This window comes from Zeus faber, assembly GCF_960531495.2.
Source record: "Zeus faber genome assembly, chromosome: 11".
Taxonomy (NCBI): domain Eukaryota; kingdom Metazoa; phylum Chordata; class Actinopteri; order Zeiformes; family Zeidae; genus Zeus; species Zeus faber.
This window is the reverse complement of record NC_137205.1, coordinates 26004932-26032288: the sequence shown is the minus strand read 5'-3', so window position 1 is coordinate 26032288 and position 27357 is coordinate 26004932. Positions and strand designations below refer to the sequence as shown.

Genomic DNA, 27357 nt, shown 5'->3' with positions numbered 1-27357 from the left:
ACCCATGAATTTATTCAGCGTGGGCCGTGGCCGAGGCGAGCGGGAGGTTTTTCGCGGCGGTTTAGCGCCCCGGCGTTTCACGTTCCCCTTTTTGTTTCTGTTTATCCTACGCAGGGTCCCCAGGGGAAGGGAGGCATGCAGGGCTTACCTGGTATCGACGGCCCCACTGTGAGTACCAGTGCATGCAACCAATATGCTCCAGATTTCTGCCGCTTTGTTCCATCCCTTTTAACGTTTTAACTTAAAGTTGTGGTTTTTTTTTTTCATATTTTTATGTTCAGTGCTTGGTCCTTTGACCGTATATAGTGCTTGATGTTTTGGAATTTTACTTGTTACTATTTTATTACCTTAACCTATTCTCCTAGTTGGCACAAGGACTAAGCATTTCATTCGTTTCAACATGACACTTGCTGTAACTGTATAAACATTTTATATATTTGACTGTTCTTTTATCTATATTTGACTATTTCGCTTTTTTTGACTATTTTTATTATTATTATTATTATTATTATTATTATTATTATTATTATTATTATTATATTATTGTTATTTATTATTATTATTGTAATCATTGTATTACTTTTATTATTATTATTTATTTATTTATTTGATTCTATATAATTTTTTATTTTATTATTATTGTTGTTTTTTTTCTCAGACCGATTTTTTATGCTAATCCTCTGTAGATACACACCAATAATCAACAAATTCCTAGTACATGCAAATGCACCCGGTGAGATAAAGTCATTCAGATTTTGATTCTGATTCTGATGACTATGACCTTCAAACTCGAAATTACGCCTCTATGCACGGGCGTGAACCACCACGCGCATACACATTTACACACGTAGAATCATCACAATCGCACATACATGCTGATATGCCTACATTAACAAAACAAAAACATTCAAATATGGCCGCAGAGAAACACACACAAATGGGAACTCATACACACACACACACACACACACACACACACATTCACGCACAAAGACAAAATGACAAGCAATAGCTCAGAGTAGTCCAACCTTTAGGGTCGCGGGGGCAAGACGCGTTTCTGAAAGTGACCCAATCCAGTTATTTCAGTTGCAAAGCAGTAGAAGGTTTTCTCATAATGAGGCTTTTCTCGCGCCTCAGGCTCAAGCTCAGGATGCGGTCGGACACATTCGAAACCGTTCCACCTCGACATCCTCGGCGGCGTCTGTCTGGTTTGTCTAGACCCTAGGCCACGGTCTCAGATTCTCAATGTTTTTCGTGGCGCTTTCCTCTCGAAGCCGCCGCTCATTTATCTTCCCTTCTTGTGCGGGCCCCCCCCTGGGCGCAGAGAGATTCCAATATAGATACCAACGGTAACCGCGTCTGTTTTCCTTCCTTCCTGGCACCAGGGTCACCCGGGGAGAGAGGGCCCGGCGGGAGAGAAGGGCCACCAAGTGAGTATCTCCCCATCGCATCAGACGAGGCCTATTAACCGCCGCGTGCACGCCGTCCCTCACGTCCCATAGTCAATTATTACAAGTGGGACGATGTCTGGGCTGGTATCCGTGCGGAGGGTCCCCTCGTTCAGCGTCGGCCGCGGCCGCGCCCGCTGACGTCACGTTGTTACTGTTTTATTACCTATAACTTATTCTTATAGTACCTATTACTTATTCTCCTAGTTGGCACAAGGACTAAGCATTTTATTCATTTCAACACTTGCTGTAACTTTATGAACATTTTACATATTTGACTGTTCTTTTATCTATATTTGACTATTTTCGCTTTTTTCGACAATTTTTATTATTATTATTATTATTATTATTATTATTATTATTGTTGGTATTATTATTATTGGTATTATTATTATTATTATTATTATTATAATAATAATAATTATTATTATTATTATTAGTGTGAACATGAGTGGACGCATATAAGTGTGTGTGTGTGTGTGTGTGTGTCACGCGCGTTTCCTTGTGTTTGTTCTCCAATTCACCTACAGTTTCATGTAAGTTTCGATGTGTGATTATGACCGTACCGAGCACGCTGAGTCAGTACAAACGCAAACGCCGATTCTTCCTCCCCCTCCTTGTGTTTGTTTGTCCCCCCCCCCCCCGCAGGGCGTAGCAGGCACCCAGGGGCCCGTGGGATACCCGGGGACCCGCGGTGTCAAGGTGAGACGCTCGCACGTCGCCCGTCTGGGAGCCTCTCGGACTCTTTTTTTTTGTTTTTTCCCCCGTGACGGACGGGTTTCGGGAGGGAGAGAGAGAGAGAGAGAGAGAGAGAGAGAGAGAGAGAGAGAGAGAGAGAGAGAGAGATTGACAAGTGACGGGCGGCGGAGGAACACCTCGCTTCTCCAGGGGGGGAGACGCTAACAACGCAGTTCGCCGCGTTTGATGGACGTGGGGGGGGGGGGGGGAGTGTGCGCTTCCGTGTGTCAAACTCCATTTTGAACGAAATCATTTTTGTTGCCGGGGAAGCGTTTGTAAAGGTTTTTTTTTTTTTTTTTTTTTTTTTTTTTTTTCCCACGCTTGTTGTCACGCAACGGACGTCGTCCTCTCGCCTCTCGTCCGGCTCGACATCCACCACCGGAAAGTCTGACCTTGTGGAGGAGGGTGGGGGCGGCGGGGGGCGTGGGGGGGGGGATCATTGGTATAAAATGAGTGCAGGGTCAATAACCGCTCAATAGCGGAGCAATGTCGAGTCAAGAGTAAGTCAGTACGCATTTATAAATAATTTCTTAGCTTTGAGCCTGAGCTTTTTCTCAGAAAAAAGGCAACGGGCCCTTTCCCTTTCCTTTCCTTTCCTTTCCTTTCCTTTCCCTTTCCCTTTCCCTTTCCCTTTCCCTTTCCCTTTCTTTTCCTTTCCCTTTCCTTTACTTTCCTTTCCTTTCCTTTCCTTTCCTTTCCTTTCCTTTCCCTTTCTCTTTCCCTTTCCTTTCCTTTCCTTTCCTTTCCTTTCCTCTCCTTTCCCCTCCTTTCCTTTCCTTTCCTTTCCTTTCCTTTCCTTTCCTTTCCTTTCACTTCCTTTCCCTTATTTTCCTTTCCTTTCCTTTCCTTTCCTTTCCTTTCCTTTCCTTTCCTTTCCTTTGATGGTGATGTGAACACGTTGAGTAAGTCGCTGATTTAGCCGTCCTCTCTCTTTCCCGCAGGGAGCTGACGGAGTGAGGGGCCTGAAGGGGAGCAAAGGAGAGAAGGTGGGAGAGAAAATGCGACACCGCCCTTGAGATTTGCCGCAGAGAAAAAAACCAATGACGTGCCCACGTGTTGATCTTTAATGGCGGCGGCCTGCGACGGGCGCGTGGCGGCGGACGCGGCGCCATAATGATCGATCAATGGTTTTGCGAGCTGTCGCCCCCTTGTCATCGCCTCTCCTTCCCTTCACTGTCGCAGGGTGAAGACGGCTTCCCCGGGTTCAAAGGTGACATGGGCCTCAAGGGAGACAGGGTGAGACATGACACACGGCCCCTCATCACTTTTTTTCTGGGCCCTCGTTCTTCCCCCGATCGGGAGCCGCCTCCTTCTCCTCCTCCTCCTCCTTCTCCTCCTCCTCCTCCTCTTCCCCCTCCTCCTCCTCCACCTCCTTCTTCGCTCTTACCGTTTACCCTCCCGTTGTCCCTTTCAGGGTGACAACGGCGTTCTAGGGGGGCGTGGAGAGGACGGGCCGGAGGGACCCAAGGGCCAATCTGGGCTCCTGGGGGACCATGGTGCTCCTGGGACGGCCGGCGAGAAGGTGCACTATTTACTAGACTGATGTGTTATGTTCTGTATGCATTGTCTCTCTCTCGCTCTCCTCCTCTCTCTGTCTCGCTCTCTCTCTCTCTCCCTCTCTCTCTCTCCTTCTCCCTCTCTGTCTCTCTGTCTCTGTCTCCCTCTCTCTCCCTCTCTCTCCCCTTCTCCCCCCGTCTCTCTCTCTCTCTCTCTCTCTCTCTCTCTCTCTCTCTCTCTCTCTCTGTCTCAGCTCTCGTGGTAACGAGGTGGAATCACCGTCGCGTCTCACTCCAGGACCCTCTCCCCCGGCTCGTCCCCTCGTCTCATTTCCCGTCTCTCCCTCTCCGCAGGGCAAGCTTGGCGTGCCGGGGTTGCCAGGATACCCAGGAAGACAAGGGCCCAAGGTGATTAACGCAGATGAGCCATCACGATGCATTTATGCGCCCGCTGCTTCCTTGATCCAAGTTTAAAGCGGAAATATGTCTTTGGCCCGAGCTGCTTCCTGTTCCTGATTAAAAGTAAAGGATGATAAATGGCTGTTTTAAAAAAACCTGACTGTTTTATTAATAGTTCATTAGTGACATCAAATCGTTAAGTGTTGATAAATGGTGTCTTTAAAGGCTGTGTTTTCGTTGGTGGATTAGATTTACTTTAATTCAATGTAGTAGTTAATGATATGTTAATGAAACGCTGCGGCTGATGCGTGATGAATGGAGGGCGCTGGATGATTAACCCCCGTGTTGCTCGACAGGGGTCGGGCGGCTTCCCCGGCGGGGCCGGCGTCGTGGGAGAGAAAGGACGGAGGGTGAGGACCCCGCCCCGACACCGTCGCACGGTTCACACTCGGGTGGTGGGGGGCCGGGCGGGCGAGACGCCACCGGTCGCGTTCATTTTTGGAAACCCGGAAATCACCAAAACTCCGGACCGTAGCCCAGTTTGACATCACGATTTTATGACGATCCATCGCCCCGCCCTAGTTTACGACCTCATGTAATGTGGATTTCATTTTGTCTATTGTTGTGATTTATTATTATTTTCTTCACGATTAAAGGGTCCAGCCGGTCAGCCGGGACCCGGGGGCGAGAGAGGTGCTAATGTGAGTATTGTCATCCACCCGCCGAAGATGAAGCGCGGTCCTGTGATTCAGTCCTCCGCTGCCCGCCATCCAGCGGCGCACGCCGGCGATTTCTGCGACACTCAGGGTGTTGTTTGCTTTTCAAATAGGGGGTGAGGGGGGGCCGAGGAGCCAGAGGCCCCACTGGAAAGCCCGGAGACAAGGTGAGGCACACCCACACACACACACACACACACACCCTGAAGGAAGGACATAATACGGACTGCCTCAAAGATTATGGATGCGCGTGGCGGCCGACTCGGAGCCGGTTCCCGCTCGCGTTTCGGTCTCCTTCCGACGGCGCAATGCAACGACGGTTTGCGCTCCTTGGCGTCGACGTCCGCCGTGGAGAACACCTCGAAGCACAAAACGGGGAGGGATGACCGGCGGATACGCCACGGTGTGCTGAGGCAGTAACCGTGTTTTCTCTTTCCTCTTTCCTATCGCTGCCCCGTTTGTTCCCGCCCTCCAGGGCACTGCCGGACATGACGGCGCCCCGGGAGCCACCGGAGAACAGGTACGGTTTACATTTACATTTAGTCATTTAGCAGACGCTTTTATCCAAAGCGACTTACAATTGTTCAAACACCGACGGATGCAGCCATCAGGAGCAATTAGGGGTTAATTGTCTTGCTCAAGGACACTACAGCATGCTAGCAGGAGGAGCCTGGGATCGAACCAGCAACCTTTAGATCACCAGACCACCAGCTCTACCTCCTGAGCTACCATCCCCCTGGTTTACTCTTTTCTTGCGGGTGTGTCAGAACCGTTTCTGAGGCACCGACTGTATAGAACGTGGCCATTCGGCGAGGAAATCTATATATATATATATATATACTGTATATATATATATCTATATAATGACACCTCGATGTTCAAACCATTGCCACGGGATAGGATTCTTCCAGAATGGCATCCAGATCCGATAACAACATGACACTACATTTCAGAAAATGACCTGTCAGACACTACATATCTCACCTTTCTCTATGGAAAGAGGACGAAGAGAAGTGCTCGTACATGCTTTAAAATGGAAGTGGACAAAACTAACAACACCCCTTAGCCAGGCCCGACACTGTTTAATAAACTGTTGGAGTAGGGTTTGATTTTCTTTCCATAGAACTCTTATATTTCTTGTCTTCAAGGCGGAACAGTGTGTTCCGTTGTTCATATTTGTGTTTTAATGATCTACGTTCCAGGGCCCCCAAGGACCACAAGGGAGAAATGGAGATGCGGGACCTAAAGGGCCGAACGTAAATTGGATGAATTGAGTTTTTAAGTTTTTTTTAACGCATTATTATTCCCGCTTCTGGATTTTTGTTTGCTCCAGTAAATAATGATTCATGTTCTCTTCAGGGTCCGGGGGGAAAAGATGGATTACCAGGTCACCCGGGTCAGCGAGGGGAACCGGTAAGTCGCATTTAAGCTCAAACAAAATAGAGCAGATTACATTTTTTTTTTTCCTCAATTACCTATAAGTATATGAGGCAACTCAGTGGGGCGCGCCACATCCAGCAGCGGCCAACGTGACCCGTATAACACCACAGTGAGCATGTCAGAAGCAATGGCTTTTGCATTGAATTATTGAAGCGCCCGGCAGAGTGCAAAGCTGAGGGGCCTTGACCAAATTCAATAAAATACCTCGCCTGCAGTCAACAGATAACACCAGCCTGCATCGTGCAGGCCGGTGTTCCAGCTGCTCTGAGGGTCGTAGATGTACTTGCCTGTGCCGTTTCTCATTTCTCAGGGCTTCCAAGGCAAGACCGGACCACCGGGGCCCGCCGGGGTTGTCGGACCACAGGTAAGAAGTCAGGAAAATTCTTAGATATACGCCGGCTGTAAAAAAGGAAGGAGCAGAACTAGGAATATGGACAAAATGTATAGAAATAAAAATCTAAAAAAATATATAATATTGCAGTATGCTATATAAATCTAGTGCAAATGGGTTTAAGCAGCAGGGATATGCATCGCAGATGTAGAATATGTAAAAATGGCCTTGAAATGTTGGCCATGTGTTTTTTTATTCTATTACATTAAATTAAATTGAATTAAATTACTGTTTCTGTTTTATTTTGGGACTTTTTAGGGAAAATCGGGTGAGACAGGGCCAACGGGAGACAGAGGCCACCCTGGGTCTCCAGGACCACCCGGAGAACAGGGTTTACCTGGAGCTGCGGGGAAAGAAGGACCTAAGGTATGTTGATTTTTACATTTATTTTCATTATATGTAAGAATTATAATTGGACTGTGAAACGTTTAATCATCATAACAAATTATCATCAATCAATCATGACAAAATAATTATTATAATATTTATTATTATTATAACTATACTATTATAAGATAAAACTTAAAGTCGGAACCCAAAATTATTCCAACAATATTTTCTACCTTTACTTACAACTTTTACTCTTCATCCATTTTGTTCTGTTTACTCCACTTTGAAAAAAAGAAGTGACGTATAAAAGGTAGAAGTTTGTATTCTACCTTTCATTCAATCTCAGCAAAAAAAATTCTGAATGTCATGACATCATCGAATCACGTAGTACCATACAGCCAATCAGATCACACCATGACATTAAGAAAGCCAGGCCCGCATGGAGAAGCCCGGCCGCTGGCCTGAGCTTGCTCTACAAGAACCTTTTTTGATCAATTCTCACTTTCTCACCGCCGCACTGGAGCACTCCCTCTCAGCTCTGGAGATGACTGAGACTCCGTTATTGATATAACTACAGAGAGCATAACATCGGTCGTTTACAACTGAAAAGGCGTTGCCGACTGTTTTACGCCGCATTGAAGGTTCGTAGATGTAAAAAAGTTACTCTGAGTTATGACATCAGTCCTTCTAAAATTATGGGATACACGCTGATCCCCGCGCATCTGATCTCATCCTCTGGGCCTCACCACTAATTTGCCAATAAATAACATGGGAGGCCTCTCCATGCTGAGTAGATTACGGCTCATAAAAGATGAATGTTCCCTGGTGGAGTGACCTGCGCGGCTGCCGTGATTAATGCCTGCGTAAGATCCTGCAATCTCCTGCTTCCTTGCATGTACTCCACTGCATGTTATTTATTTGTGTGTGTGTGTGTGTGTGTGTGTGTGTGTGTGTGTGTGTGTGTGTCGTGTGTGTCTGTGTGTGTGTGTCCGCGGCTCCCAGGGAGACCCGGGTCCGCCAGGAGCTCCGGGAAAGAGCGGCCCCACCGGGCTGCGTGGCTTCAGAGGCAGTCGGGGCAGCCCCGGAGCCACGGTAACCGAGCGCTCCACGTCTCCTTTACCCCCCGGGAACCCGTTTATACACTTTGAATCATTCTGGTAACGTCCGCTCTCTGGTGGAATATGTAACGTCTACTCTTCTCCTAGATAGATTAGTCTTAGGCTGATAAATCTACCGGCGAAAGGGCGTATTATTATTGCCTGCGGCCCCCGACTGGCTGTGACTTGATTGTGAAGTTGTCCCGTTTTCCTCTGTCTCCCCAGGGACCCGCAGGTCTGAAAGGAGGAGAGGGTCCATCTGGCGTTCCTGGGGCAATTGTGAGTGCAATTGTCAATTGTTGAATCCCCCTCCGCCCCCACCGCCCGGATCCTTTGCTCTAGCTCTCCTCCAACCCCCGCCAGCATCCACTTACATGTCACATAACACAGTCAAGGATATGTAGAGGGCATCTCTGTTTCCATGGTGATCAGTCATGGTGTCCAGGGTGTAAATCTGAAGTGTGAATCACATTATGCGCTCGCTACTTTCCTCATCCTCACTCTGGTTCCCAGGGAGCCGGCGGTGAGAGGGGTCCCGCCGGGGCGGTCGGCGCTATTGGACAGCCTGGGCGACCCGGGGGCGTGGGCCCCGGCGGGCCGGCCGGAGAGAAGGGAGAGCCGGTGAGATCTGGAAGATGTTTTCTTTACCGCTGCCATCGACGATTGCCGTCACCTGTTTGATACCGTAAAACCAGGGGTGTCAAAGATATCGAAGACACGGCATGAAGATCTGCAGGATTTGGGGGATAAAATGTGAAAAAGCCGGGTAATAAGAGTGATCATGTTTAGTAAGATGAGATAAAAATTTGTGAAGTGAGACACTGGCATGAAGCCGCATTCTGACCAATCAGCCCCGTGATCTAAAATGAGTTTGACACCCCTGCAGTGTAAACAGTCTCCTTATGGATGCATCACCGGAGCCAGAGGGAAACAAGTGTGTGTGTGTGTGTGTGTGTGTGTGTGTGTGTGTGTGCGTGCGTGCGTGCGTGCGTGTGTGTGCTCGTACACGGTTTTCTGTGTTTTTTTTTTCTTTTCTCCTTGGTCTATTTATTTTTTCTTTGTGTGTCTATGAAAAGAGAGAGGAACACAACGCTTGTCTCTTCAGTGTTTTTCCTCCGTCTTTTCCGCGTTTTTCGTGTCAATCAATGTGTCATGTGGCCGTGTGTGAATAATGAGTCTTGTGGTATTGGTTGAATGTGCGCCGTTTCCCCGTCTGTTCCCCCAGGGAGAGAAGGGACTCGCGGGGCCCGCCGGGCACGACGGAGAACAGGGACCCGCCGGCCTGCCGGGGGCGGCTGGACCGGCCGGACCCCCGGGAGAGGACGGGGACAAGGTAGTTACACGAGATAGCTCTATACACAGTTTACACAGTGGTCACTCGTTTATCCATCTTTGGCAATATCGTGTTTGAAACATGTTTGTTTGTGTGTGTGTGTGTGTGTGTATGTGCGTGCGTGCTTGCGTGTGTGTGCACGTCATTAGGGAGAGACGGGCGGTCCAGGTCAGAAAGGAAGCAAAGGAGACAAAGGAGAATCTGTGAGTTTGAAATTTTAAAATAATATTCATCAGGAGGCAGATGAACAAATGGCTGATAATTGTTCCTGGGTTAGTCACAGTAATAACTGTTTGCCTGCCGCTGTAATGAACTGTGTGGAATAGATGTGGGTTTTCCTCCGATTAACAACTTCACACGTATTTAACTGTTTCTTATGCTCTCCCAGGGCCCCCCAGGACCCACTGGGATCCAGGGACCCGTTGGCCAGTCAGGACCGACGGTGGGTCAACTCGGAATGTGCCCAATACGCAGTGCATGTCAAATGTATTTATTCCTTCATTCATGTGTTTGTTTATTCTTTTGTCATTGACCATGTACAACACTGAGCGTAAATGCTGCCATTTGTTGTATTTTATCAGGTTTAGCTTCATCAAATGTTGCATCATTGTTTGACGTTCCTTGGCAGGTTACAATTTATACAATTAAATATATCTATACACACACACACACACACATACACACACACACACACACACACACACACACACACACACACACTTATTTATTTATTTATTTATACAGGTACAAAAACGTGTGTGTGTATATATATATATATGTATATATACAGGTACAAAAAACATGTACAAAAAAATATACATATATATATATATATATATATATATATATATATATATATATATATATATATATAGGTACTCCTCACTTAACAACCTAGATTAGACACTGCGGGATACAAAAGTGTATCAAGATTAAAAGGTGCACATGCGTTAAGTGTTAAAGTACATTAAAACGACACCCTCAGATTCAATGTAGACATGAATGATTTGCTGTCATGAACGTCATTATGAGTTAGGACTCCTTTTAAAGGGTCGTTATCAAACAAACCCCCGGGAGGGAGGAGATTACACCAACAGAAGAAAAATATGTTTATGATATTTAATGATAAATACATAAAAGCATCATTATTGTGAAAATGTTATATTTGAAGGGTGTAAGGGTTCCTATTTTTCTTATTCGGCCACATCTTCTAAAGAAGAAGTGATTTTGAGTATATTATATGTTTGTTGCAGTCAAGCCTTGATATATATATATATCTATAGATATATATATATATATATATATATATTAGGGGTGTCATGATTCGATTTGACTTTCGATTTTAAGGTCACGTTTCGATTTCATTTTCAATTTAACATTTTCTTTTTCAGCGCTGACGGCCATGCCACTGCTCCGAGTCGAGTCTCGATTTGTAATCATCGAGTCTCAATTTGTAAAGGAAACCTCTTGCTACTCAAGTGGCAGCTTTTATTTGAATATTTAAAATGATAAATAATAGCAAAAACATGAGAATACTTAAGCAACACACCTAAACAGTTTTGAGCTTTAGCAAAACTAGACTTTAGAATAATAAACAATAGGTCACTTCTTGCTCTACGGAGCTGACCGCAGTCGGCTCGGAGCCGCAGTCGACTCGGCGGAGGGCCCCGCACCCCCTGGCGCAGGCTCTCGAGCTCCCCAATGCGCCAACGACGTCGGACAATATTACCCACAAAAATACGGGGAGAATCACAAACCAGCTTCTGATTTAGAGGTTCAAAAGCGAAAAAACGTTTGAAATCAGCATTCGATTTCGAACTCCGAAATCGAATGCAGGTCCGAGCAGCAGCGGGAAACGGAGTAAATTAAATACTTCTCGAGTTTTTATTTGCCTTGTTTGGAGAAAATGTCGCTGTGAACGGAGCTGCAGGTAGTTCTTTTCCCTTTACTACCAGCGCTCCCCTCTGGCAAAAATAGCATCCGTTTTTCTGGGTTTATTTTGGTGAGTAACTTAAAAGTAGTGTAATACAGAACTTTTTGTTTATAATTCTAAAGTCTAGTTTTGCTAAAGCTCTTAACTGCAAAAAAGGCAATGCTGTGGGCTGGGACAGAGTGCTGTCGTTATCAATCCATAATGTTATAACGCAACATTTATACATAGAGCAAATGTTGACATTTTGCTCGATTTCTATTTCTTCCACACATCTGGTCAGAGGTATATTTTTGCCCCGTTTTTCAAGTTGGTTTCATTTCGGTTTTTCAGTAACTTTTTTTTGGAAAACTATATTTGGTTTTCAAATTTTAGTCATAGGGTTAGTTTTAGACTTTTATTCAAATTTTCCTGGTTTAGTGCACCAAAATGATCAAGAATTTTCGTCGACAATGGTGGATAGACGGTGCTGCGTTAGAACCCAATCCAACCGAATAATAAATAGTCGGATAGAACAGTCTCGGATTCCTCATTTACCTCATTTACATTTTGGCTAATTCCACTTGGTGGGCAGATGTCTCTTGTTGAGTTTGCTCATTCATTTTCATTATCCACTTGTATCTGCTCAGTGCCTTGTGGTCGACGTTGCTGTTTACCCTCTGCAGCCTCATGTGCAGCTGCAGTGTTGTTGTGATTAGGTTTCAAAGGAAACTGACTGTGTAGGCAGAAGCTCAATCCCCAGGTCGCTTGAACCCCCCCCCCCCCCCCCCCCCCCCCAAAAAAAAATAAAAACAGGTTAGCAGCGAGCATCCCTGTTGTGTTCACAATTTGGAACGTTTGCATTTTCCACGCGGTCGGAACCGGGAGTTAGTTTCTTCGTCGTTAGTTTCTTCGTCGTTACTCGACTATTGCGTCCGTTCGCTCACGTCCGTGCGTGTGTGCCCTCAGGGTGTCGACGGAGAGCCGGGCCCCCGCGGGCAGCAGGGGATGTACGGCGCCAAGGGAGACGAAGGATCCAGGGGCTTCAAGGGGGCCGCGGGGCCGCTGGGACTACAGGTGGGAATTCTGAGAGTCGCTCCACCCGGTAACCCGGGGTTGTAGCTGGGGTCGGAGTGGTGGGTGCACTGTCAAGAAGGGGGTGGATCACTGAGGAGGTAGGTCGGTCGGTGTACTGTCCGAGTTTTTTTCATGGATGTCGCACCTGCCCCCCGCCGGTATCTCAGTCCCTGGCAGATTCCGCGACCGGTGGCAAGGTGAAAATAACCGGAGGCAAAAATGGAAGCGATGATATATTTTCTTATATAACCTGTAAATGTTAATGATGCAGCACTCAGTACTTTTTTTTGCCCGAGGCCGTGCCGCTAATCCCACCTGTGTGTGCAGGGAATGCCGGGGCCTCCCGGTGAGAAGGGGGAGAGTGGACACGTGGGTCTGATGGTGAGTACTCGGCACGCGAGGCAATGTGTAAAGGCAAAATCGAATTCGAAGGCATTGGGGGAAAAAAAGGGGCCACGTCAATATGGAGCGGGCGTGGTCGTCACGGACAAATATGGATAACCGTGGGATAATAAAGGCCTGGATGACGAGCGGAATGAACGAGGGGATCTGAACGCCCGCGATCGTCTCGTCGCAGGGCCCCCCCGGCGCGGGTGCGCGACGCCATTGCCGATGCGGCTGCGTTCCGACGAGCGGGAATGGAACAAGATTCGCGACCGGGTTCGACGGGGAAGCCCGGGCCGGATTACCGATGGCGGCTGTGGAGGGAAAATGGAACAGGCAGGGAGGAGGAGGAGGAGGAGGAGGGGGAGGAGGGGGAGGAGGGGTGGGGGGCGGGCGCCAATTGTGAGCCAGAAGACAGTGTGACAGCTGCTAATCAGATTAGCCCCAGCCTTGGCTGTCTAATGAGCATCCTCCTTTGTGACAGTCATCTCAGAACGCTGTCAACCATGAACACACGCTCAACAAGATTCTCTACAGCTCCTCTGTGGCTTTTTTTTTTTTTTTTTTTTTTTTTCCACCGCCAGATTAGGGAAGGGAACGCTTTAAAGGGGAACCAAAACAAAAGATGGAGAGAGGGAGGAAAGGACTGAGGGAGAGAAGAAAAGAGAGAGAGAGAGAGAGCTGCTCGGAGGTAAAGCTTCATTCATGTGCGAGCGTCGTGGATCATAGGATTCTCTCCTTTAATGCTCGAACATCTCTCCAGGAGGAGGATCTGTGTCTCCTCAAGCTGTGCTCCCTCTCCCTCTTGCTCTCTCTCTCCCTTTCTCTCCCTGCCTCTCCATCTCTCTCTCTCTCTCTCTCTGTCTCTCTTTCTCTCTCTCTCCCTCCATCGCTCTTTCTCTCTCTCCCTCTCTCTCTCTCTCTCTCTCTCTCTCTCTCTCTCTCTCTCTCTCTCTCTCTCTCTCTCTGCCTCTCTCTCTACGGGGCCGACGCTCTGCCCCTCTCTGTCCCCGTCTTGTTTCAACACAGGGCCGTCTCCAAGACTACAGTGTTTTGGCGCTCGGCTCAGCATCTGCTCAACCTAGACAGGAGCCAAGCGGAGTGAAGATTAATTGCTTGTCGCTCTCTCGAGGCTCGCACAAGAGTTGAATCACTTCAGCATTCTCATTTCCACCGCAGCCGAGAGAATACAGTGTTGCATCTCGCTGGCTGGAGGTTGCTCATTAGGAATAGAGCGAACCAGAGAGAGAGGGGGGAGGGGGGGGGGGGGGGGCGAGAGAGAGAGAGAGAGAGAGGAGGCGTATCAGAGCCAGTGTCATATTGAGGGTAATGGCCTGTCCAGGACGTCTTCATCATGTCACTGTGATAATGAACATTGTCGCTTGCCGCAGCCCTGGCCGGATTTAAAGCACACGCTGCGGCTTTTTAATACCCTTGTTTGTTGGCGTACGGGCGCTCGCCCTGCATCGATCATCAAGAAATCAAACTTTATTTTATATTATTATTATTATTATTATTATTATCATTATTATTATTATTATTATTATTATTATTATTATTATTTTATTATGTGTTTGTTTATATTGCAATGCACTTTACATAGAATAACATCAATAATAAGAATAATAATAATAATATATAACAGTAATAATGATACAATGATGATCATTATAATAATAATACCAACAATAATAATGACTAATAATAATGATATTAATAATAATAATAATAATAATAATAATAATAATAATAAAGAAATTATAATAATAAATTATATAAAAAATTCACATACATAATAAAACAATAATAATAACAATAATTAACAATAATTAATAAATTAATTAATCAATAGAAAATCCTCAGAAAATGCAAAGCTAAGCAAGGCTTATACGTGTGTGTACATGCATGCATGTTCTTAATGTGTTAATAGGTGCAATGCACTGTGTGTATCCTGAATGTACATGTTTGATGTGTTCAATTGTTACTATTATTATTGTCTGCACTGCCCTGAATGAAATATCCACCCTTCTCTCCGCAGGGTCCCCCAGGACAGCACGGGCCACGAGGCCCTCAGGGACCAATTGGTGCAGAGGTACACAACAGCATGTATTCATGCCTCATTTCATTTCTTCTTCACATACATTTAGAATTAGAGGTGGCCATTAAACAGTGTGGTTGCCATACACAGCAGAGATAGAAGGCAAGTGGGAGCAGCCCATTACTGGGTTCAGGCTCCCAACACTGTCAGCAAACCTCTCTCCTGCCACGGTGCTCTTGAGCGAGACACCGACTCCCCACTCAGCAGCAAGAGCATTGTTCTACAACTGACCCTACACGCTGACCTACCTAATGAGAGTCCCACGCGAAAAAGAGAAAGCCCCTACGGAGACGAATTAAGTACCAAACTATTTATATCATGTGCACACTAACCTTCTGGCTTTGAATTACATCCTGGTTTGTTCTACAGTAGATACGGCGACTAAAAGGCGATTCTAAAGCCTGCAATAACCACGGAACAGATGAGGGATGCAGAAACCCAAATGAAAGCATCTACTCCGTAAATGCAGTATGCGGATGAATAACTCTGTGGAGATGCTTTTGTTTTTTGTTTTTTGATGTTATTTCCTATGAGCTGCAAAATTAAAGTTTCCGTAACCACAGGGGAAGAGAGCCTCTCAGAAACCCTTTTACTGTCCGATTTGGGTAACTTCCACGTCCAACTCAGATTCCTGACATTACAGACTCGGGGGCTACGTGCTCCTACGGCGGGAGGAAAATGACGGAACAAAAAAAATGTCGGCCGCGGTGTGAGGCAAAGCTTGCATTATCCACTGAATCTATCTGGAAAAATAGAAAACATCTCAAGGAAAGTCCCACTTGGAATGAGCAGAAGAGGATTTCAGTTCTGTCGTTTCTTTAAATCTATCGACATAGAATCACGCAACAGGTTTCATGAGGCATGAAAATACCAGCGCGACTCCATCAATATGGAGATATATTTTCTAAAATAATTACACGTGATGTTAGGGACGTGAGGGTGGGCTCTTTTTTTGGGGGGGGGTTTGGGTCGTCGGCGAATCTCTCGGTAAAAAGTGTCGTTTCGCTATCCGGACTCTCTGTCCATTTGATGGAGTCTGGACTACCCGTGAACATGGCCGGAGCGTCGGCCGGCTCCGTTGAGCCGTGAACGGAATTCCCACAGGGATCCCTCGGCCCTGGGTCCTTCAGCCTAATTCCGTCCAAATTATTTTTTTTTACTGTAGAAAGGTGTCGGTCTTAAAAACAAACTTCATAAAGTGTAAATCGCATTCAGTACGAATAATGCCAAAGCGCTCTGGCCTTTTTCCCCACGTTCATCCTATATTACTCGATTCCACATCCATTGCAGGAAATATTTCCGGTTCACGGCTTGAGGATTCGCCCGATAAGCTTGAATGTTATTCTCCCTTGTAAGTCGCTTTGGATAAAAGCGTCTGCTAAATGACTAAATGTAAATGTAAATGTAAAAAGATTTGTTCGCCGCAGGCCAAATCGTTCGCGATCCCACCGTCGCTGTGCGAAACAAACACGTCTTTTTCGCCATCGTTTACGTCTTAAATGGTGTTGTCAGTGTGCGGTCCCCAAAACGCGATGGCTATCTGACACATTTGAAACCCGACCGGAGAGAACACCAACCGCCGCGCGGAACCGCGGGAACCACGGGTCACCGACAGATCGCCCTTCCCCGATGTTGCTTCTCTCTCTCTCTCCCTCTCTCTCTCTCTCTCTCTCTTTCTCTCTCCTGCGCACGAGGCGTCCTCTTTGTTTACAGCCGAGCCCTTCTCCACGTCCTCAGACCCTCCGCTCCGTTTGAAATCTGAATTATTGAATGTCATGAGAATATAATCCTTTGGGGAGGGGGAGAGAGAGAGAGAGAGAGAGAGAGAGAGAGAGAGAGAGAGAGAGAGAGAGAGAGAGAGAGAGCGAGAGAGAGAGAGAGAGTTATATTTACCACTCTTATGAATCATTAAGGACTATTAGATTATCATCTCTAAGAAGTGGTTATATTTACCTCTCGTAATGGCCGCCTCTCAGCAGCATCTCCCACCGGTCAATTATTTAGAGAGCCGCAGAGCCCCCGCCCGGACTGACGCTCACGCGCCGCGGGGAAGCACGGCGCGGGAGCGGGCGGGAGAGGACGCCGGTTGGCGTGGCGGAGCGGCGGGAGGGAGGTGGAGGGCGGCGGGGGCGGAGCAGTGGACAGCGGGGGAGCCGGGAAGCGGCGCCCGGCTCCACTCAGCCCCCGTGTTCTGTGCGCCCGACCGAAAACCGCTTTTTTTGTGTGCGTGTGTTTGCACGCACACACACACGCACACACACACACACACACACACATACACACACACACACACACACACACGGAGTGGGAAGCCGGACAGGGCGACGGAGCGGGGAAATCGACCGCGCCCCGCCACGTCGGGAAACCCGACACCCGATATTTTCTGCTGGTTTCGCGACGGCGCCGCCTCAATTCCCCCTCCGGGCCCTCTTTAGAGCAGGGCGGGGCAGAACTGCCGACAAACAAGATGGGAGGAAAACGAAAAATGAAAACAAAACTTTCGGCGAGAACTGGATTTCGGAAAAATCGCACGAATATTTTGAACTGGCCCCTTTTTTTTTAATTTTGATGATGACGGTTCAAACTGTTCTCTCTCCTCCTGCCACAGGGTGCAGCTGGGCTGACGGGCGGGGTCGGTCAGCCTGGACTTGTTGGAGAGAAGGTCAGTATTTGACATTAGTGGCTACAGTAGACAGTGTGTGTGTGTGTGTGTGTGTGTGTGTGTGTGTGTGTGTGTGTGTGTGTGTGTGTGTGTGTGTGTGTGTGTGTGTGTGTGTGTGTGTGTGTGTGCGTGCGTGCGTAGGGTGCTTCTCGGCCCAAGCAGCCACGAGGAAAAATGCAGGAGAGGGAGGAGAGGGGGTTTGCATTACGCATGGAGAGGGAGCGATTGAGGCTCAATTTGCTCCTGTGTGCAGCCCCCGTGCCCCGGTGCGCCGCTGTGCTTCCCCCCGCACACACACACACACGCACGTGCGCACACACACTGTTGTGATCTCAGTCAGCAGCGGCAGATCTCATTCTGTAATAGATTTGATCAATGTTTTAATGGGTTATGTGGGATCATTTTAAATGAGAAAAAGTTGATCTACAGGAGAATGAATATCTGAAAGCAATACAGAACGTGTGAGAGCCTACATTACATTCCATTATATTTCTCAGTGGTCACCTGGTGCTCGAATTTTGTGTCTTCCGTTACACAAAAATAAAGACATTTCCACCATAAATTGATCCACAAATTGGTGCCTAAGCATTCACCGGAATGCAGGAAATGAAGTGTTTGACACTCAACACTTCCTGAGGGAGAACGCCCAGACCTGCCAGTTACAGTGATGTGTCCCGCCCCTCAACGCTCAAATAAGACCTGCGACACTGTGTGTGTGTGTGTGCGTGTGTGTGTGCGTGCGTGTGCGTGCGTGTGCGTGCGTGCGTGCGTGCGTGTGTGTTTGTGAGGAGGATGGCCTCCAACCAAACTCTGTCTGTGGTTCTGGCTGTGGTTCAGATTGGATGCACAGCTACACAGGCCTGGTCCTGCAGCACCCTGGACCCGAGCTGAGCCCTGACAGGTGCTGCAGAAAACAGCACCAGTGCGTGCGTGCGTGCGTGCGTGCATGTGTATTTGTTTAAACTCACACCTGGTGTATCTCTTCTCACAGGGTGAGGATGGAGAAGCTGGAGGCCCTGGACAAGTTGGAGAGCCTGGCATTGCTGTAAGACACACTGTCTCTCCCTCTCCCTCTCTCTCTCTCTCCATGTCCATCTAAACCTCATGTACTTTCCAAGCGTTTCCTCTTGCTCTCCTCTCAACCGTGGCGCGTTTCAGGGAGATAAAGGCGACTTGGGGGAGAAGGGTGACTCCGGGCCCCCCGGGGCCGCCGGACCTCCGGGAGCTAGGGGAACACCGGGGGAGGACGGGTCTAAAGGCAACCCTGTGAGTCTCACTCCTCGTTTCAGTCCACATAGGATATTTTTATGTCAAACATTTCCCCAAATCTGCTCTCCAACTCGCTCCTCCTCTCCATGTAGGGGCCCATTGGATTTCCCGGAGATTCAGGACCACCGGGGGAGTCAGGTCTCAATGTAAGCTGCTTCGATAAACCTAATGCCCCTATTTTGTCAATTGTACTCTTCATTTGAAATTATTAAATGTTTCCTGTGACTTTTCGGTTTTCAACTGTTTTGATTTTGTCCAGGGAGTAGATGGTGGGCCGGGTGCTAAGGGAGAAAACGGAGAGCCTGGTAAATCAGTGAGTACCCTCCTTACTTTGGTCCCCCATCGTCCTCATGTATGCTCGGCTATGGGCTTTGTTCCCTGTCACGTAGTGAGGGCTTTTACTTATTCATTGTTGTGGCGCAGATATTCTTTCGGCAATCTTCTTGTAAAATCTGTTTTAAGTTGAATGCTTCATTCTTTGCTCCACAGGGACCGCCGGGAGCCTCTGGAGAGCCAGGCCCTTCCGGACCACCAGGACGAAGGGTGAGTCTGCCTCTCTAAGTGTGTTTAGTGGTGCAGGTTTTTGGGTTTCTTTATGTTTTTGCTGTATGTGTTATATGATTGTTTGCATTCAGGGATCTCAGGGAGGTATCTTGAATTGACCACTGTAATAATCATTGTCAAGAAACTTTCAGATTACAAGTGAACCATGTTTTGCCTAAATTGAACTGTGTACACCCTCCATGTGATTTTGTATTAGAAAACGAAGAATCCTTAGGGGAATCCCCAAGTGAATCCATATCTGCTTACATGTCTTCTCCACATCACACTTCAATTCTCTCCACCCAGGGTCACGTGGGAACGGCGGGAAAAGAAGGGAAGCAGGGAATGAAGGGAGCAAAGGTAAGACGAGGGCCCCGGACAGGCGGAGTACCAGTGTTTGTGCTGTTAAGCTGAAGAACGGGATAACAAACATGATCCTGAAAGTTTGCCTCACTGCCGGCCTCGCATCACTTTTCCCACCCAGGGGGCAATGGGTCCCGAAGGTCCTGTTGGAAAGACCGGCCCCGTCGGACCTCAAGGACATCCAGGGAAGCCTGGTCCAGAGGGCCTCAGAGGCATCCCGGGATCTGCAGTCAGTATACACTCATACAGTCGATTATAAACTAAAGCTGTATTCCTTAAGAGTGCAGTATAGGATTAAACATTTTCAACAGTGTTGCAACCCTCTATAGCCACTCATGGTCTTTATGTTGTTTTTGTGTAATTGCACCTTTAACTCTCTTTTTTTTTCTCTAGGGGGAGCAAGGGTTAAACGGGCCACCTGGACAAACAGGGCCCCCAGGACCCCTGGTGAGTGCTGAGCATTTATTCTAGGAGAGTTCTTCTAGGAGACATTGCACATTCAAATAAAGCTAAGTGCATTTCACACGCCACCTTCAAGAACCTCAAATTGTTTCACAGGGACCATCGGGACTCCCAGGACTGAAGGGAGATCCGGGGAACAAGGGAGATAAAGTGAGTGTGAATAATGTCTTACACTGGAGTGAGAGAACCTGCTGGTGGTGTGGTCCGAGTTGAGGTTGAGTTTGGGACTACGCCGGTGATATAAATCCATTTTTGTCATTTATCATCTTCAGCGGTTTGATATTGTCATAAAGTCTGACCCGACCGATCTTTTTTGGGAGGGGGGCTTGTTTGAGATCCTACTTTATTTGATCCTTTAGCTCTACGTATTGAACCTCATCCGGATCAACATGTGATTTTGAATCACCATGTGCGTCATTACTTTGATATATATCGTATATCAGTATGAACGTATATTGTATCGCCCCAGTGGCCCCAGTAACACTCCTCCCCGCAGGGCCACGGAGGGCTGATCGGGCTGATCGGGCCCCCAGGCGAGCACGGAGAGAAGGGAGACCGGGGCCTGCCGGGGACACAGGGCACACAGGGAACCAAAGGAGACGTGGTACGCACCGCGCCCGCTCGTCATTCCTCAGATGCAGAGTTTTTGTGAATCCGATCGGCCGTTGGGTTTTGTGACGGGGAAAAACCAAGCGTGTTTGTGTTTGCACTCCAGGGCACCGTCGGCTTCGCTGGTCCCACCGGACCCCCGGGACAACCGGGACTGTCTGTAAGTCACCCTCTTTGGCATCTCGTACGCCTGCTTCTCCGGTGCATCTTTCTCACTTGATGTCTGACCAAGTATAGAGTTTGTTGTTGTGTATTGTAAGGTTTTGGTTTTATGTTTATTTTTATATTGCCAATTTATTGTAGTTTATTCTTGGTAATTTTTATGTTAATCGTATATTGTCGACTTTATCTATTTTTTTTTTACGCTAATTTAGGTAAACCTTAAGTTGGTAAGTTTGAATGGGAACAAATTACTGTATAACTTCATTATTCGTCGGGCATTAAATAAAGTAATACACTAAAAACAATGAATTCAAGTATAACAATTTCTACAGTTATACTATAATTTCTTCTATTCGTTTTTGTTTCTTATGTAGGTTTAAGTGCAAATAATCAACTCTCTTCTGAGCTCAACCAGCTCATGAAATGTTGATGTTGTCTGGATGAAATCGTTTCCGAGCTCTTAAATTCTAATGCTCGGCTTTTTATCTTTCGCCCGCCGCCTTGTTATAGGAAGTGAAGCTGCAAATACGACCGATGCCAGGGTTGTTTGGCCTTCGGTTAATTTAATGCTTCCATTTCAATCTGGATGGAAATTTCCCTGCCACCATATATCACTACGCCCTTATACTTAGTTTAGTTTTTTTTTTTTTTTTTTTTTTTTGATTAAATTCGGCGGAGGCTTCTTTCCGTCCTTAACCACCGCCCTGCCTTGGAAAAGGGATAATACATCCTTCCAGAACTAGACACTGGATACCGCGAACACCCATCGTTACCCGGCAAGGAAAACAATAATCAGGGGCCTCGTCTCCGCTGCTGCCAATGAAAACAATGTTGTTATCGTAAATGTCTGATTCATCTTTTTCTTTTTCTTTTTTTGCTGTATTTATTGTTGAAATGACACAGTCGATGTGAAGACTGCTCTCAGGAGCGGAGTACGCGCGTTCTTACACTTTCTTCATCTTTCGCCAGGGTTCGGTCGGAGAGAAAGGATCGAAGGGGGCCCTGGTGAGTTCATTGATCTCTTTCGGTTTCCCCATTTCCGCTGTTGTTCGCACACACGCACGCACGTGTGCACACGCACACGTACAGACAAACACACACACACATACACACACACATGCACACAGACACACACCAGCCCGGCTCGCATCTGTCGGTAGCATATGCCTAAGACTAGGGTGAGAGGGTTTCTGTGTGTGCACTGGTTTCAATGGACCCTGCTTCATAATCATACTGCTGTACTGTATTTACCGCATGTCTAGGACTCAGAGATTGCTGTACAGCCACGAGTCCCTTCTGTGTGATTTTTTCCAGTGGGCCTTTTGTAATAGGATTCAGTTCGGCTGTATGTGATGTTATGAAAACCACTATAGTGTGTCTTGAGAGCCAGGGCTTTGACCAAAGAGTGCTGATGCACATAGCTGGATAATCCTATAATGTGGCAACCACATCTGTGTGGATGAAAGGGGGGATTTAGCTAACTGGCGTGTGAGGGCTTCCAGGTGAAAAATGATTGACACTGAGCTTTGTCCTCTCTCGCTCCACAGGGTGCCGTCGGTCCCCAAGGTGATACCGGCCCTGTCGGCCCTCCCGGACCCCCGGTAAGTACCCCTGATTATTGACCGTACGCCCTTTTCTTCTCCGTGCCAGTCGGTCTCTTTCTCCCTTTCCTCTGTTGATCATTCACCTCCTCTCCAGGGGCCCCCGGCGACCATGGTCCAGCCTCTGCCCATGTGGGAGGGAAGGGGGAAGAGGAGGCGGTACGCGGCCCACGGTGGCGGATGGGACCCGCAGAGGGAGGACGAGGACCTGGCGGACCTGGCCGCGGAGGAGTTCCTCCAGGCGGACCAGCCTCTGGAGGACGCGGAGGGCATGGAGGAGGTCTTCGCCTCCCTCAACTCCATGAAGACGGAGGTGGAGCTGATGAGGAGGCCCCTCGGCACATTCCAGAGCCCCGCCCGCACCTGCAAGGAGCTAATGATGGTCCAGCCCGACTACAAAGACGGTCAGCAAAGGGATTGATTTGCGATAGATCTGTATCCACCCTTTCAGAGTACCCCAGCCAGTCTAAAAGCTGCTCTATCATTACGGCCGTGCCGTAGCCACGCGCGCCTCTTTCTCCGGCGTATCCCCATTAGGTTGCTATGCAGTTCATCATCTCACCTATGTTGTCAACATCTTCTCCGGGATGTGTCTGTCACCGTTACATATGGCGCGTGATGGATGTATTTTCTCTCTGCCGCTCCCAGGAGAGTACTGGATAGATCCTAACCAAGGCTGTCACCGAGACTCCATCAAGGTTTACTGCAACTTCACAGCTGATGGGGAAACCTGTCTCTACCCCGACAAGAGGATTGAGATTGTAAGTCTCCGATCTCCCGCTGCCTGTCAGCGGCGGTACCGCTGACTTTTTGTCATATTGCGGCAGAGCGCAGATCGCGCCGCTGTGTCCCCGGAGCCCCCGGAATTCCGGTTAACAACGTCTCCCCCCTGTGCGCGTGTGTGTGTGCGTCCAGGTGAAATTAGCCGCGTGGAACAAGGAGAAGCCAGGAAGCTGGTTCAGCCAGTACAGGAAAGGCAAACAGGTAGAAAGATCACCTCCTACTCATCTCCAACGCCTCACAATATCAGATGGCTCTTTTTTCAGCTCACTCCCTCCTCCTCAGAGTGCTTGAATGATGTTTGTGTGCTCATATGCGCGTCGGCGCGTGAGCCAGAGCAGGCGTGCGCTTTTCCCGCGCTTCTTTCCTGATCCATGTTGCTCATACGCGTTTGCGCTGCCGCTCACTTTTTTTTTTTTTTTTTTTTTTTTTTTTAACCTGCGAGATCACGTGCGACGGGGAAAATGCCGGCTGCACTTTTTGAAAGCGGTTAATTTCGGCCGTCGGGATGACGCACACAAAGCCATTTGCGGCGGGGCTCCTTCGCCTGGCATCCTTCGCCTGGAGTGCTGCGCCCCCCAGCACCGTGGCTTTCATCTCCGCCCGATCACAGGTCTCGTACCGCACTCACATAATCACCGCTCTGCCCCGGCCGATCGCAATTGCTCTGAAAAAGAAAAAAAAACAAAAACCTCTCCCTCCTAGTCCCTGGTCTCCGCTGTTTTCTTTTTTTCACCCTTTTCTTTTCCGTCTCTTCCTACCTCTATACTTTCCTCCGACAAACTCTTGTTCCTGATTTGGAGAGGGTTATCTTAACCTATTCTATCATTCACCCTCCCACCTGAATAAATTTATTCATGAGCACGGGTGGGGAGATTTGTAAATGAGAGCCAAGGTTGATGGAAATAGAATTGGAATTCTCGGGGCGCATTCAGACTTGCGGTTGGTTTGACTTCTTTTTCCAGATTCGGGGAAAAATATCGTTTAATATGTCGCACTCGGACCTCGCTTCCGTTCGTGTTCGCACGGCAACGCTTAAAAATAAGAACGAATGTCACGCGCTTGCAAACTGTCTTGTGATCGGAATGGGCGTGGTCCGAATTTTTCGTCGCATTTTTCGGAGAAACGCTCCAGGAATGCAGGAACGAAAATGCTCCAAACGTCCGAGTCACCTGATGCTCGGAGTTTGGGCGCGGCCAGGCTTTCGCTCCCGTTGTGATTGCGGGTCTGATCGCGGCGCAGTGTCAATTTTTTTTCCCCCTCTGATCCCTGTACATCTGTGCCCGCTCCCCGCAGTTCTCCTACATCGACAGCGATGGGAACCCGGTTCACGTGGTCCAGTTGACCTTCCTCAAGCTCCTGAGCGCCACGGCCAAGCAGAGCTTCACCTACACCTGCCAGAACTCCGCCGGCTGGTTCGACAGCGCCGGCGGCTCCCACGGACGCGCCCTGCGCTTCCGAGCCGCCAACGGCGAGGAGCTGACGCACGCCAAGAGCCCCTTCATCCGTCCGCTGCACGACGGCTGCCAGGTCAGCGCCGGGCGGGGCCAGGGCGGGCGGGGGCAACGGGCTGGCCTGCCAAATTTAAATTAGCCGCGATGAAGCTGATGTGCTCGTCAACTCTGCCGCCGTTGTCGACCGGTGTTTTAGTTGATGAGAGTCTCACAGATGTTAGGCACAAGATCATTGGCTCGTGTGTGAATTGGGGGAAACCTGGCCAAAGTGTGTGTCTGTGTGTGTGTGTGTGTGTGTGTGTGTGTGTGTGTGTGTGTGTGTGTGTGTGTGTGTGTGTGTGTGTGTGTGTGTGTGTGTGCGTGCGTGCGTGCGTGTGTGTGGGAGGTCTGGTTAGACATGCCAGGCCGAGCCGATTCTAACGGCTTTCTGTTTGTGTTTTTCTCCCCGCAGTCCCGGAAAGGTCAGGAACGGACGGTTTTGGAGTTGGACTCGCCTTCGGCAGAGCTGTTGCCCATCATGGACTTGGCCGCTGTAGACTTTGGGAGCAACAACCAAAAGTTTGGCTTTCAGGTCGGACGCGTATGCTTCAACGGTTGAGATCTGACCAACCGCACCGAAAAAAACAGAAATAAAATAAAAGACCCGCACAGCAAGTTGTCTGAGGACAAAATGGACCCCACCACTACCCTTATCAATATTTATTACATATGTTCCCATAAGAGGTGTGGTACTCTCCCATAACCCATGGACCGCTTGACTCGGAATAAGCAGAAGATGAACCACCGCAGGAACAAAGCACGTTTACCAAAAGGGAACTCTTCCACTTTATAGTAATATTTGATTTTTAGGATTTTTTTTTTTTTTTTTTTTTCCTCTCTCAAATTGTTTCCCATTTTATTTTGAGTGTGTTGTAATTCGAGGGCTTCAAACTGAGAGGACCGCACCGCTTGACGACGCCCAATTCAAGAATGATAAAAAATGACGGCTTTCATTTATCGAGCGCCCTTCGAGGGCCCCGAGCTCCCTTTGCACACGGGCGCGCGCGCTCACACACACACACACACACACACACACACACACACAGTCTCGTAGTCTCATAGAGCGGCGATCTGCGACTCTGATTTGAGATCAGGAGGACCCACCTCCAACGCATCGACGTGAACCCCGAACACGCACGCCTTTTGACACGTGTTCAAAGTGACAGCTGACGGAAAACAGTCCGTCATTCTGTGGGATACTGCAGGCCGGTCGACGGGGAACATTTTCAAGATTTCGGTGCGAATCAATGGCCGGGAAGACTGCGACGGCTGGGATATAATAAACCGGAGACGCTGTTTTACTAAATTGCATTCTCTGATGTCCCCCGTTATGACAATTTCCTCGCTGGTTGTCAAGCCGCAGTAGCCTATTAATTCCACGCAAGTACCGTATTTAATTTCCTTGGGTGCAGCGGTGATAAATTGTCTTTTTTTTTTTACCCTTCAACCGCAGTGATTGACCTTGATTAGTATTCAATCTGTGTCGCTGGTTAGCGAGCCTGAGACTTACTTGAACGAACAGGGCTGTTTCCCATCATCGGACCCGCTCCGTCGGCGGAGCCGGCGTTCGGGCACAAGGGGCCTGACGTTTCCGCGGCACCACATTACTGTCGGCCCTACACCCCTTCCATTGCATGCACTCGACGTCGCGAGCCGCGGGGGTCGAGGACGGGGAAACGTCGGGGGCGAGGACGGAATTTTCCGTCCTCGTAATAAGAGGCGCGTCTCTCCCAGGGCATGTTGTAATTGCTTACCCGGGTCACCCCTCTCTCTCGCCGTGTGTTGGAACAAAGACGGTTGTCCTCCCACCTCTCCCGTTTTTGTCGATACGTTGACATTTTTGTTTGCATGTTACCCCGGTGCTTATTTTTCACCTGTTATGCAATTCGATGGTGCTAAAGATGTCTTCTTTTTTTTTTGCGTATCCACGGGGCAGGATTAGGAGGCCGAAGCGATGAGAGAGTTATCGGTGCTTTAATGGCGGCGGCTCGATAGATCAGACGATCAAAGGAGAGAGGGTCCCGGAGAAATAATTAGAAAAACTCTAGACTTGAGACTATTGCACATATTCAGCGGTGTGTACGTCTCATCGCCGCTGAAGGGTCGTTGCTGGGTTTAGTTCCTGAAACCTCTTCCTATTTTTCTCTCCCAGCGAAACACCAGACTATTTATCCGGCGTATGGTGTAACGCAGCAATTAATTCACATCGCTCTTCCTTTCCACACAATGACTGCTCCGTTTCATCCGGTCTAATCCTGCCCCGCCCATCCTGTGTATAGTGTTTTGTTGTATTCATTTTATAAACTGTACAGTTATTCTAAGGATTTGAGTATGAGAAATAATCAGCTGCCCGAATGAAAAACAATTTCACTTTTCTTTTTGGAAAAAAAGAGATGTATTATATAGATAATAATAAAAAAAAAACGGAAAAAAAAAAAAACCCTAAATCAAGCTGTTTAATTGTCTACCCGCTGGGTATAGTGACATTTGTAGGACCATCTGCAAAGTCGACTTAGAGCGTAATAGACAAACAAGCCTCTTTATTGTCAAGCAACGT

The 27357-nt window shown here is 48.1% G+C and overlaps 1 protein-coding gene across 1 annotated transcript in view; it reads left to right on the top strand.

Moving 5' to 3' along the window:
- col5a3a (collagen, type V, alpha 3a) overlaps positions 1-26794 on the top strand; it is a 54432-nt gene extending 27638 nt beyond the window's left edge. Inside the window, exons 25-67 of the mRNA XM_080009116.1 lie at positions 115-168; positions 1386-1430; positions 2097-2150; positions 3128-3172; positions 3369-3422; positions 3601-3708; positions 4037-4090; positions 4438-4491; positions 4738-4782; positions 4911-4964; positions 5273-5317; positions 6000-6053; positions 6157-6210; positions 6548-6601; positions 6887-6994; positions 7961-8050; positions 8281-8334; positions 8569-8676; positions 9281-9388; positions 9538-9591; positions 9777-9830; positions 12267-12374; positions 12702-12755; positions 14797-14850; positions 17465-17518; positions 18510-18563; positions 18677-18784; positions 18880-18933; positions 19047-19100; positions 19277-19330; positions 19637-19690; positions 19815-19922; positions 20087-20140; positions 20252-20305; positions 20652-20759; positions 20871-20924; positions 21896-21931; positions 22474-22527; positions 22625-22931; positions 23176-23288; positions 23443-23511; positions 24604-24837; positions 25213-26794. Of these exons, the coding sequence (XP_079865242.1) occupies positions 115-168; positions 1386-1430; positions 2097-2150; positions 3128-3172; positions 3369-3422; positions 3601-3708; positions 4037-4090; positions 4438-4491; positions 4738-4782; positions 4911-4964; positions 5273-5317; positions 6000-6053; positions 6157-6210; positions 6548-6601; positions 6887-6994; positions 7961-8050; positions 8281-8334; positions 8569-8676; positions 9281-9388; positions 9538-9591; positions 9777-9830; positions 12267-12374; positions 12702-12755; positions 14797-14850; positions 17465-17518; positions 18510-18563; positions 18677-18784; positions 18880-18933; positions 19047-19100; positions 19277-19330; positions 19637-19690; positions 19815-19922; positions 20087-20140; positions 20252-20305; positions 20652-20759; positions 20871-20924; positions 21896-21931; positions 22474-22527; positions 22625-22931; positions 23176-23288; positions 23443-23511; positions 24604-24837; positions 25213-25359 (3336 nt within the window). The 3' untranslated portion in view covers positions 25360-26794. The remainder of the gene's footprint in view (positions 1-114; positions 169-1385; positions 1431-2096; positions 2151-3127; positions 3173-3368; positions 3423-3600; positions 3709-4036; positions 4091-4437; positions 4492-4737; positions 4783-4910; positions 4965-5272; positions 5318-5999; positions 6054-6156; positions 6211-6547; positions 6602-6886; positions 6995-7960; positions 8051-8280; positions 8335-8568; positions 8677-9280; positions 9389-9537; positions 9592-9776; positions 9831-12266; positions 12375-12701; positions 12756-14796; positions 14851-17464; positions 17519-18509; positions 18564-18676; positions 18785-18879; positions 18934-19046; positions 19101-19276; positions 19331-19636; positions 19691-19814; positions 19923-20086; positions 20141-20251; positions 20306-20651; positions 20760-20870; positions 20925-21895; positions 21932-22473; positions 22528-22624; positions 22932-23175; positions 23289-23442; positions 23512-24603; positions 24838-25212) is intronic.
- The last annotated feature ends 563 nt before the right edge of the window (positions 26795-27357 follow it).